The 11,914-nt window shown below is 35.1% G+C and overlaps 2 protein-coding genes across 3 annotated transcripts; both read right to left on the minus strand.

Moving 5' to 3' along the window:
• Positions 1-1,693: 1,693 nt before the first annotated feature.
• On the minus strand, positions 1,694-4,016 carry LOC114721992 (B-box zinc finger protein 22-like). The gene is made up of 3 exons (XM_028907901.1): positions 3,834-4,016; positions 2,593-3,021; positions 1,694-2,378 (listed from the first exon to the last, which is right to left on the minus strand). Exons 1-3 carry the CDS (start codon positions 4,014-4,016, stop codon positions 2,082-2,084), a joined length of 909 nt encoding a protein of 302 aa, XP_028763734.1. The 3' UTR covers positions 1,694-2,081.
• Positions 4,017-8,552: 4,536 nt separating this feature from the next.
• On the minus strand, positions 8,553-11,559 carry LOC114721991 (NADH kinase-like). Of its 2 annotated transcripts, none has more exons than XM_028907899.1 (5): positions 11,442-11,559; positions 10,090-10,335; positions 9,854-9,934; positions 9,404-9,555; positions 8,553-9,270 (listed from the first exon to the last, which is right to left on the minus strand). In XM_028907899.1, the coding sequence occupies exons 1-5, from the start codon at positions 11,514-11,516 to the stop codon at positions 8,898-8,900; spliced, it is 927 nt and encodes a 308-aa protein (XP_028763732.1). In that variant the 5' UTR covers positions 11,517-11,559; the 3' UTR covers positions 8,553-8,897. The 2 variants fall into 2 exon arrangements, with proteins under 2 accessions (XP_028763732.1, XP_028763733.1); XM_028907900.1 differs by lacking the exon at positions 11,442-11,559 and adding an exon at positions 10,412-10,475.
• Positions 11,560-11,914: the final 355 nt, after the last annotated feature.

The following is an 11,914-nucleotide window of genomic DNA, read 5'->3' on the forward strand; positions in this document are numbered from 1 at the left end:
ATACATAGATAGGATTGGAGAATACCACCTCTCCTCATGGTATTTTCCAATCCCATATACATGGGTCTGTCTAATCTCAAATATCATATAATTACTCATACTAAACACCCTTTTAATATAGTTTTACGCTTTCAATCTTAATCCCTATCCCTCATTTCTAATGCTTCGTACCAAACAGGACTTAGGAATCCTGGAGCCTTATAAGGCTCCTCTTTCATGGCAATCCTTTGATGAGGAACTCATGACATGTTACTTCTTCTGCTATATACGTCTTGTCTAGAGGTGCTTAAATATAATTAGATGATCATGTTTGTTCAGAGAGACGCTTCAAGTCTTATTCATTTTCTTCGATTTTTATGAAATTTGTATCATATCACCGATTTGCTCGACATTTTGATCGTCAAGAATCTGGATGACATGGTTCTTATTCCTCATCCTTTTAATATCAATATTTCTTAAGACTTTAGCTCCATGTGAGCAACAAGTTGGCTAAGATTATTTGATGTAACTAGCACCCATTTTACTTCGTATTTTATTTTATGCAGATGCAGGAAATTGAATTAGGAATGTCGGCGGATTTAGGACTAATTCTTGTAGCAGTCGAATAAATTCAAACGTCTTTGGATCTTATTCTTTTTCTTAGATTTTTAAATTCTGTGATCAAATCACACATTGGCTTGCTCATCATTCTGACAGGAAAATTTGTTGGCCAACATGAGATTCTTATTCCTCATCCCTTTTCATACCAATTATTCTTAAGAATTATTTAGCTTCACGGAAACAAAAAGTCAATGGTCTGCTATATATAGCTGGCTAGCACCTATTTTACTTTTTATTTTTATTTTATGAAATGAGTTTTCTTTGGCCAAAAACACACACACACACGCACACAGCAGATAAAGGAACCTGCACTTTGAATGTCGGCGGATATAGAATATGGCATAGATTTCATCTTTCTGAGATATTTTCAAGTTTACTTTCAAAAACAAAGAAATTCTCAACCTATATATTGAGGCTGTGTTATTTACATGGAAAAAAGTTTTATAAAATGAAATATTTGAGAGAAAACTATATTTCTGTTCTTGGTTGATAGAAATCTTTAAAAACATATAGGGGAGCAAGCTTTTTCATTCTCATTGTATCAAACAAGCTTTTATGATCAATTTTCCTCTTTTTTCCTTTTACTCAGAGCCTTCTGCAAATTTCTTGAGTTCCATTCACTAGACGAACTCAATCATTATGTAATTGTTTTTCCAAGTGAAAACCCTTTCTGTTGTCTACTTATATGGAAGACCCTCATTTAATATACTACTTTTGGTCTTTACTATAAGAGTTTGTTTAACTTTTATTTTTATCCTAAATATATTACTCAAATTCACTTTGTTTATCATATTTATCCATTTTTTTTCCACAATAGTCCTGGTAATAATGATAGTTCTGGCTAATACATTTGATTAGTAAAGATATTTTAGAAAATACAACTCCACCTATTTATTACTGATCACTAACTTAACTAATTTTTTTAATCTACTCAAATTACTTAAATAGCTTTTACATAAAGAACCAGAGGTAGTATTATAAATTTAAACCAATAAATGAATATTGAAGTTTACTAGGCTTCTTGGTGCAAGCACTGTGCTTCATAGTTCAGACAGAAAGGAGAGATAATAGGCTTGCCATGAAAACAATCATGAAATCAAATCAAATATATTAATGCCTTCTGAGTTTTGGTGTGAAAAATACACTGACATAGCCCCATCCTTATGCATCTGCAATAATGGATTCTTGAACTTAAGTAAGAATGCCCCAAAACCAATCTTAATTGGCACAGCCATGAACTTCATGAAGATAATGATGAGCTAGAATAGCTCCAATAAGAAAAATGACACAGCGATGAATTGAAAACAAACATGAAGCTAATCAACTTGAATACCTGAAAAGAAGGACATATCATGCTTCAAAGGCTCACATCACCAGGTTACACATTACACAGACAACCCAAAAAAGAAAGAAAGAAAGAAAAAATCATAAAGCCTGACATGTTTATTATCATATAGTGACTTAGTGAGGTGTGGAGAGATTTATGGTTGCCTCCGTCGCCTTGATAAAATACGACGATTCTGAGCTCTAATGAATTGTTGTGAGTCAGAAAAACACAAGTCTGGAACATGATCTAACATAGCATTATCAGGTGTATATTGAGTATCTTTAGGCCAATATAATCCTGAAGCTGTAGGAGGGGAAGGAATCTGAGGAACAATCCAAGATGAATCCGAAAATCGCCCCAAACAGTCATTATCGTCGTCGTCCTCGTCCATTTCCTCTTCGCCAGATTTAAAACCAGGAGAATCACAATCCCCAGGCTTACCACTGCCAGCCTGCAAAAACTCATCAATAAAGAAGATGTTAAAGGAAAAAAATCATGTAACTTTATCATCTGTAGAGCTAAAACAATAAGGCCTAAACCCCAAATTCCCTCAAAGCTCATTGGAAAACTATTTTAACTGAAATTGCTGAAGTAGATAACTCTTGAACCTGGTGTAGCATAAATGAAACAGTTCAAGAGGATTCATTTTACAACTATGAACATACCTTGGATGGTTCATTGTTCATGCAATTGTAATTCTGACTGAATTCATTTAAACCAAAAAATTCATCCATGGACCAATTTGATATGTTTCCAGGAGTTGAGCCACCACCATAAGACACCTTAGAAGGTGGAAACTGCCCATCTCCTCCCCCTTGGCAAGGTACAACTTCGTTGTGTTCAGATGACTCAGGTACTGAGGAAACCCTTCTACAGGCAGAAGAGGATTTTGTATCTGACATCTTCTCCTCAGACTGTGACTTGGCAGAAGACGAGGAAGCACCAGGCTCAGTAGCTTCAAGTCCAACTCTTATACCAGCCAGCAGAAACCTCTGATGAGCAGAGACATAGGAATTTGCTGTGTGTATTGCCACATCACATTTTCTGCAGAATAAAGCCCTGTCCTCTAGACAGAAGAAATAGCCAAAGGATTCCTGCTAGGAGTAGCAGAGTCTACCATCACAACTAGAACCTTAATAATTAAAAAATTAGGAATGCCAATCACATCAAGCTTGCCAACATTAAATGTAAGAGCTAGAAGGAGAAAAAGAAGTAATTATAGATAAATGAACACTGACAACGTGATGTCTTCTGATCCTACCGCATGGTCTTTCTCAAAGGACTTAGCGCCAGCAACGTGCACCATGATAGCAGTTGTGGAGGAATTAATACACTAAATTCCTTTATATAATTGATTTTCCTTCAGATAGCTCTATCTATTACAAAAACAAAGTGGTTTAAATTAAAGAACACATTTGTTTGAAACCTAGAAGGACTAAAAGTAACAGGAAATAAAATGACAAAAAGAAGAGGATACAGCGTCTATTATGCTCTTATTTCTATTCAATATTTTAATCATTTTTATTGCTTTTTTCCCCTCAAGTAGGGACATAAGGATCGCATTTGGCACATCAAATTTGGATACAAGCATACGAGAAAGCTTCCAAAACAGCTACAGCTACTAGTAAGCATTAGTTTAAGTGTTTTACATAACAATGAATACAAATTTAACAGAATAAGTGAAAATAACACTACAAAGATCCCACAATGCACCATGCTGTCTTTTGATCCTACCCCAAGTGTTCTTCAAAGGATAGTACAGCAAGGTGATTCAAAAACCAATACAATATTACAAACTATCAACGGATTCCACAATCGGAACACAACATTCCACCTCAAAACATATTTCTTTCAGGGAACTGTATATAATATAAACGAAAACTGTTTCAAAGAAGATGGAAGATACCTGACAAATATCACATTTGGGCATGTGAGAGGCAGAGGAAGAAAGAGGTACTCTCTCGTGCTTGCCGGCAAGCTTGTTAGCGGCATGGACCTTCTCGTCACATTCCCAACACAGCGCCGCGTCGTCGGCGCAACACAAAACCTTCGCCTCCGAAGCTTCACACACACTGCACTGAATCTTCATCCTTGAGCCCTTTCTCTCGTGTTACTGATGAGTCCCACAAACAACCAAAAAAAAAAAAACCAAAAAGTTGTTGGCTTTCAAGAACTCCCTCTCCTTCCCTCCAAACCCAATTCAAAAAGTTCCAAACTTTATCATCTCTGACGTCTTAAATAACACTCTACAAGTTTGCCAAGTTACAATCAGAACCAGAAGATGCAATATAAAATGGGAGAGAAAGAGAGGGTTTAAGAAGTGGGCGATGAGGAAGAAAAAGGGAAGGATATTTTTTGCGCGGAAGAAGGAGAATGTCCACGTGGCAAGAAACGGGTAGTGTCGTGGAAGAGGAGACCGCCTTTGCTGGCTTGGTCATCTGGACATGGTGGTGGTGGCGCTCTGCCTCTGTAAGCAAATAAAATACTAACATCAACAAAACAAAAAATCTAACTTGTTCTCAAATATTATTAGTAAGCAAGGTTGCTCGGTGGTATAGGAATTTTCATGAAATCTCCGGTGTCGGGAACTTTTGAATTCAGAAAATGGACAATTATTTCTGTGTAGGTTGAAATTGGTGGGGACAAGTGACATTATGTGTGCTCTGCCTCTTCTGTACGAAAATTTAATATCAATAAAAACAAAAATCTGACCTGCTCTCAAATATATTTGCAAGGGGTGCCCTGCGGCAAGGGAATTCCATCAAATTCCTGGTGTCGGGCAATAAATTTTGAATTCAAAAGATACATAGGATTGTTTGGGCTCAAACCGTGGTTTCAAGCATTTTGCAAAATATCACATATTCGTAATCCGTAAAAGCATTTCTGAAACCATCTATCCATAATCTCATTCACCAATCAAAAAATAAAAAAGGATAGATAAGTATCATGCACAGGCTTGAAATGGTGGGGACGGACGACATGCAGTGAATACCTTAATCGACAACTACTGCTGTCAAAATTTCGGGATTAAATTGAGATTTTATTTTTTGCAAATCCTATGTATCATCAGTTCGTACTCACAGCATATACTTTCATTAGATAGATAGAATTAGCAATTATACATGATAAATTCTTTCTTTTTTTGGTTGTAGCATGAAGAACAGGCGCATAGAGATGTGAAAGACTGTTTTCTAAGGTAAAACAGGGACGTGACCAACATTCACTATTTAGATACAAGAGGGACCAAGATTTAAAAACACATACAGTACAAAATTTGCATATATTTTGATAAGTAACAGAAAACGAGAGGCCGCAGATGGAGGGAGATAAACCAAAATAGCGAGAAGAAACTACATACGAAGAATCACCAAAGCATCTTGGGCGAAGGGCACGTACGTACGTAAACTTGGCTTTCTCATATGTAGACATATATGTGTGTGTGTGTGTGAATCTTCCTGATCATGTGTACGATATTTTTTAATCTCTGTTATAGTATGATGGTACATAGGTGAGAGATTGCTTAAAACTGTGTGTTCGTTACGTTCTAGGTATTTACACAAGATGTCCAGCTCGAGTACTCGACTCATCATTTCACGTAGGCGCCAATGCTCGATGGCATTAGTGATTGAAAAAGGAGATCTTTGTTATAGTACTACCTCCCATCCTATTTACAAGATCTTGTTTGTATTTATAATTAGTTCCTGAGGCAGTTTCACTCCTTGTTCACAATATAAAGCTAGTTAACTAAATTAAATAAATTAAAAAAATTAGTTAAATTAGTTATTTATAATAAATATAATTTTTTTCCTTAAAATACCCTTACTAATCGTATATATTATTAGCTAGAACTATTATTTAATGAAATTTTTAACATATGCAATGATTACAAAGATTACTTTGGAAAAAAATAGATAAATATAAAAGACAAAGTAGATTAAAGTTTTATATTTAGAATCAAATTGAATGTCAAATAACTCTTATATTAAGAATCAAAATTAGTATTTTGTAGGTTAGTGAGCTATATGAAGTAAGGACACTGTAAAAGAAACTAGCATGTCTGATCTTAAACATAAGAATTAGACAAGAGGTTTATGTTCTAATCTATTTTATCTTTTAAATTTATAATTATTGTTCAGAAGTATTCTTTTTAATTGCACATGTTAAAAGCGTTCTGATAGTGTACAGAGAATATTTTAAGAAAACAAATACACATTAATTGATTTCTTAATATTTGTAAATCTAGCCCTTGCATTAAAAATCAGAAGCAGTCAGCAGAAGTGAGTCATGTAATCATAGACTCTGGGCTTGGTACGTTATATGGAGCCTGATGAGGATTACAATTGCACTGATATTTTTACACTTTTTTCACCAATGTGCTGTATGCACTTTATTAGTTGATTCAGTCCTTATTTTCTTTTGGATTCCCATCAAATTAAAGTGGGTGTTGACGATGGATATAAATAGTTTGTTGGGAGGAGATGTTGACTTTCCATCGACTTGCTTCATCACACTGATCACGATACCTTCACTCGCATGTTTCATAAAACAAATGCACATTATTCGCCCCCCCCCCCTCCCTTTTTCCTTTTCAAGATAAAGAAAATACCACGATGACCTATTAACTTGTGTCCTGTCGTTTTGTCCTACAAAAGATGATGATTGGCGTAATCATTCATATATAACTCACTTTGTATCATGGTTAATATTGTACTTATGACTTAGTGACATGAAGGTTTTTTCCTTGCAAGATCAGATGTTATGTTATAGATTTGATCCTACTTATAATCTCATACTGCATCTCGATAAATTAAAAGTAATAATCATTCTTATTTGTTGATCAAATTAAAGGCCTAATTTAATTAGATTTAAAAATAACATACTTCTCCAGTCCTTAATATAAGACATATTTAACTAATTTGATTAAATTAACAAAGTTAGGTAAATTAGTTAATTATAAAAAATATGACATGTTTTTCCTAAAATACCATAATTATCTTCCTTAATTTCCTCCATTCTTCTTTTACTTAATTATGCTTGAGAGAGTATCAATAAAGGTAATTTAGAAAAAAATAAATATAAAAAATAGGTCTTATATTTAGGACCAAAATCAACTTAATAATTAGATCCTATATTAAGAACCGAAAGAGTATTATTTTTTTTATCTTACTTTATTTATCTAAAAAGATAAACACATACACAAATCCACACATGAGCTGCTTTTTTTTAAATAAAAAAAAATGCCATAGCGGGTTAAGACTGGGATCTAATTCGATGTGCCCATGGATTGAGATGTTTTTCATGTGCTGATTAAGAAAATTCAATTTTCTACCCTCGAATGAAGACTGGAGATATTTTTATGCTGTATAATATCTAAATTTGAGTGATGAGTGCGATGGAGATGCTGTGTATTTTTAAAAGGTGAATAATTTCTTCTCATTTCTTTTCAACATTAACATTTTTTCCTTTCAAATTCTCGTGCTCAGTGAACAGCCGATTCTTAGAAACACAAGAACTGTAACTGATAGATGCACTTGCTTAAAACCATGACATCGGAAGAATGGAGAATTTTTATTGTTATATATTGCAATTCCCAACTGAAATAATTATCAAAGATTACTGTATATCCATGTACATTTCTTTTACACCGGGTCCAAATCTTATCTGGAAGACAATATTATTTTTCTAAGGTAAAATATTATGTATTTTATCAATTGGTGATAATAAAAGATTATTTCGTATTCTTTATGCTTTAAAAAATTATTAAAACCAATTAAAATTGGAGTAAATCTGATATAGATGAGCCGTTATAAAGAGATATGTTGTATCAGATCCAACTTGGGAATTTCTATTTTGATTCTTCCACCTACTATATTTAATGAAAGTACCACACTAGGGGTCATGGACCACAATTTTAGTCATGAAACCCCTTGTGATTCAAACTCCACAAGAAAAATTTTAAAAATACCATGTCTACAATCTAATTTAATTAGTCGTCACAGACCCAACACCAACCCGTTTTGTTATTAACTTGTCAGATCAGATCATTTATTTCTTAAAAAAAACTTTGATTAATACATAGCAATTATTTTCTACTCATCAAGTTTCTGTGAAGACTTTAGATGGTGCATTTACGTAAATAGAAGTTCACCCAAAAGAAAGATCAAAGTCCAGAACCAAGCCCCAAAGGTTTTGTACAGCTTTATCAACAGTCCTATCGTTTCAAGCATACGTTCCCGTAATTACTCTCCTCTTCTTTCCAGCCAACACCTATAATTACTCTGCTACACAAAGCATTAATAACACATCAGTTACTTGTTCCTTTCACTTAAAGCTTTATGGTTCAGACAGCATAAATAAATAAATAAAGCTTTGTGCTTCAAAACTCGGAGCATCTAATGGGTTAAATATGGGGTCCAATTTTCACCTACCTCGTCGAAATACCCGATGTTCATAGCAAATTGGCAATGAGATCTAGTCTGTTGTGTTTTGTTATTTTCTCTCTTGTAAACCCAAAACAAAGAAAAGAAAAAAAAGGGGGTAAAAAGCAGATGTTCTGCTTTGAAGGCTTATGCTTTTTGCCTCAACCTTAACATAAGTGGGATAACCAAACTCCTGAACCTCCAAATGGAGCAAGGACAAATATTAACACTTCATTTGCAAAATGTCATGGTTATCAAGAAAACCGCAACTTCATGCTGCGGAAATGATTACAAACGGAACTTGTATGTACATACCAAAAAAAAAAAAATGTGTATGATCGTCAAGTTGTTTATGTACATGACTAGACGCTCAGCCCCTGCAAAAGGAATCAGGCATTACAAACTTAATGTCATGTCAGCTCGTGAACAAACTCTTCCATTTCATAAATCCTCTGACAAAATTGGGTATCATTCTGACGACTATATGCATGCAAAACTTCCCTCCAGTTTGTTCAAATGCATCCCAGAAGCAATATTAAGTCACAGACAGATCACAGAGCAGAGGTTAATAAATGATTAGGCAAGAAAACTTTCAAGATCGGCGCTCTGCAAGAAATCTCAATTTTATCCCCATCTTGAATGGTATATTTGACGTGATAACCATCAATATATATTACGCCTTCTCTACAAGACCATGTAATGTCCATTGCTTGGTCATGTTTGATTACCCCACGCATAAGGTTTAAGAGTGGCCCAGGTGAAATAGGCTCTCTTACCATATACTGGAGATCCTGCGATAAAATGGGCATCAGAAATCCACCTGCTGAGTGCATTGCAGCTGTGGAACCAGCAGCAGTTGAAACTCTCAAACCACTTGATCTGCAGATAGCTAGTGGTGAACAGGGCTGATCATCCTTTCTGATCCTGTGAAGTTTTAGGCTTAATTAACCACCTTTTCTGCGTTGCATTGTTATCCAAACACCCCCCCTCTCTCAAAAATGAAACTCGAGAAAAATAAATGAACCAAAGAGTGTGGGTCTTCTGAGGTTGCAATTACCTGAAGGAGAACGCAGAAAGTGCGGCAGGACATGGATTTGCAACTAAGATATCATTCAGAGCATAAGTTGGTAGCTGACGCGTGTTAACAGATATTGATATCCTTTTTAACTTGGAAGGAACAGTTTGACTCTCAAGTATGCCGTTTAACACCTGAAAGAAAATGCTCATCACAAACTCAGCCATGTAGTTGGTTCACAAAGAACTTAGTTATAGAAAGAGATGTTGAAAGCCACTACAAAGATCAAATTTACAGTAGTTCAAGGACCAAAAGAAGGATGGATATCTGAGGACAGATAGTCTTTGACAATAACGACGAAAGAACTTAGTTAATGCTTTGATGCAATGATGTTCAATATTCCTTACTGATACAAAATTAAGGCATCACAATAATGAAAGAATAATGATTGTCGTTTAGAATTTCCTCCACCCAACAGTTAACTCATCTTACCTGTTCAAAGTTTTCAACTGTTGCGGCACAAAGATGGCCAGTGCTTCTTGTAGCATCAAACTCATTCCTGAACCGCTCCACCTATTGCAAATAAAATATGAGTAGCAAAGTCCTCCGGTTAGGTTGGTTCTTCTGTGCCATAGAAAATTGAATTTGGCATATTCCAAGAAACAATCAAATAAAATGTTTAAAACAAATGTATCAATCTAACAACCAAGACCATAAGGAATTTGAACCTCATCATTTCTTGTTGGATCAGAATTCACTCCAAGAATTGGAATCCTGTCATCCATGAAATGGCTAGCTTGCAAAAGTGTTCCATCCCCACCAACTGTGACAACCAGATCCACATCATTGATGGGCTGTGATAAATCATTACGCTCTATAGCTTTCCATTCAACAGGCTTCTTCTGTAGAATTGTCTGACAGAATTTGATGGTATCAAGGTGCACCTTACGCCTGCTATCCAAGTGATGTAAAATCTGCAATTCCACAATAAAAATACAGTGACCAGAGTGTAATAAGCAACCGGTAACATAGGAGACATAGCAGATAAACCTGCATAAGGACATGAGAAAATTTGCAAACACTCAATCGTAAATTGAATCCACTCTCCAGGCAGCAAGAGAAATAGAATAAGTGTTAAACAGGGTTCACGTGTTCAATTTACAGGAACATCATTGACAATCACGTCTGCATTGCAGGGGTTGAGAATCATTATCCATTGAAATCCTACCAGGTAAGAGGATGGCATTATGAAACGTGAATGAGAGCAGGAAATGTTGATACTTTGTCAGGAGGCAAGAAAAACTTATCTTGAAGACTAGCCCGCTAAAATAGAGAACTTCTAGGACAGTTGTTTTTTGTCATTTACAATACTAAACAACAAATGAACGGAAATACAGAAATGCCTTCTTGGTAAAAATCAAGCCAAAGCCTTTTCCCCTTGAGTTTTTTTTAACCCAAAAAAAAAAAGAAAAAAAAGAAAAGTGACCTTGTGTTTGCGTATTATTTTCAGAAGTTTCTGAGTATCTAATTTTATCAATTTCGATAAAACAATGTTCCAAGATACTTGCTTTGTCATTGGCATCATGACTTGAACATCTTATTTACAAGTCAGACCAATTCATTGCATTAACGCTAAAGAAGAACCTAACAACGGGATCTAAACAGTAAAAAACATAAAATTCAACAAATGAATTTACCTAAAAACCCTCGAACCTTACCTTACAATGTGGGGTTCCTACAAGAGTCGATTTACTAGAGTCATCAAGGGGGAACAAATAACGACCAACCGTTTCTTATTCTCATGATTCATATTAACGGAGAAGCAATGAAAGCCTCCTATTTCCAACAAACAACAAAGGCATAGGAGTTCAGCGTTTCAGTTTAACATACGAACCAGACATTTAATCAAGCAATTTGAGTGCCCACCGCAAATGTCAAGTCAAGCATAGAACCATGAACTCCTAGAAAACACCGCAACACAACACTCTTGGGTCTAAAATAACCCAGCGTGCTAGGCGGGTCAGAAAGCAAAAGACTGGTGAATAATTCGGAACAGAAGAGAAGGAAGAACATTCATTACCTGGGGGCTGGCGCCGTGGGGAGGAGCATAAACATCGAACGGTTTTAGCAGAATCAATAATTTCCTCATCGCCATCTCTCTCTTTCGCTTTATGCCTTTCCCTCTCAAACGGCACGGTGTTGAGAAATGCGGAAGACGTAACCAATTGCTGCTTTTATTCTGGGATTAGGCATGCCAGCCTCAGCTCGTTGATGCCGGCAAACCATTTTCATTTGCCTTATGATTTATACAAAATACTACCTGTCCCAGATTTATATAAAGATGTAAAGGAATTTATCTCGATTTATGAAAAAATATTTTTTAAAAGCATTTTTTATGCCATCCAAACACTTTCTAAATATAAGATCTAGAACTTTTGGTGAAAAAAAAAATTAATATAATTTTTTATCTTTTAAATTTTTTTTCATTTTAATTTTCATCTATCAAGTTTTAAATCATAGATTTTGATCTCTTAATAGATAAAGTAGTCCAAG

Source organism: Neltuma alba, unplaced genomic scaffold (genome assembly GCF_004799145.2).
Source record: "Neltuma alba isolate B1F8T4 unplaced genomic scaffold, ASM479914v2 tig00012081_pilon, whole genome shotgun sequence".
Lineage (NCBI taxonomy): Eukaryota > Viridiplantae > Streptophyta > Magnoliopsida > Fabales > Fabaceae > Neltuma > Neltuma alba.

Bases quoted from the DNA above. Each gene is read 5' to 3' on its own strand.
- LOC114721992 (XM_028907901.1), bottom strand. From the start codon at position 4,016: ATGAAGATTCAGTGCAGTGTGTGTGAAGCTTCGGAGGCGAAGGTTTTG. The intron at 3,022-3,833 runs GTATCTTCCATC...TACTCCTAGCAG, and splicing joins CCAAATGTGATATTTGTCAG to GAATCCTTTGGCTATTTCTT. The intron at 2,379-2,592 runs GTATGTTCATAG...GAGTTTTTGCAG, and splicing joins TGAACAATGAACCATCCAAG to GCTGGCAGTGGTAAGCCTGG.
- LOC114721991 (XM_028907899.1), bottom strand. From the start codon at position 11,516: ATGGCGATGAGGAAATTATTGATTCTGCTAAAACCGTTCGATGTTTAT. The intron at 9,556-9,853 runs GTAAGATGAGTT...ATTTTCTTTCAG, and splicing joins CAGTTGAAAACTTTGAACAG to GTGTTAAACGGCATACTTGA. The intron at 9,271-9,403 runs GTAATTGCAACC...AAAACTTCACAG, and splicing joins CTTTCTGCGTTCTCCTTCAG to GATCAGAAAGGATGATCAGC.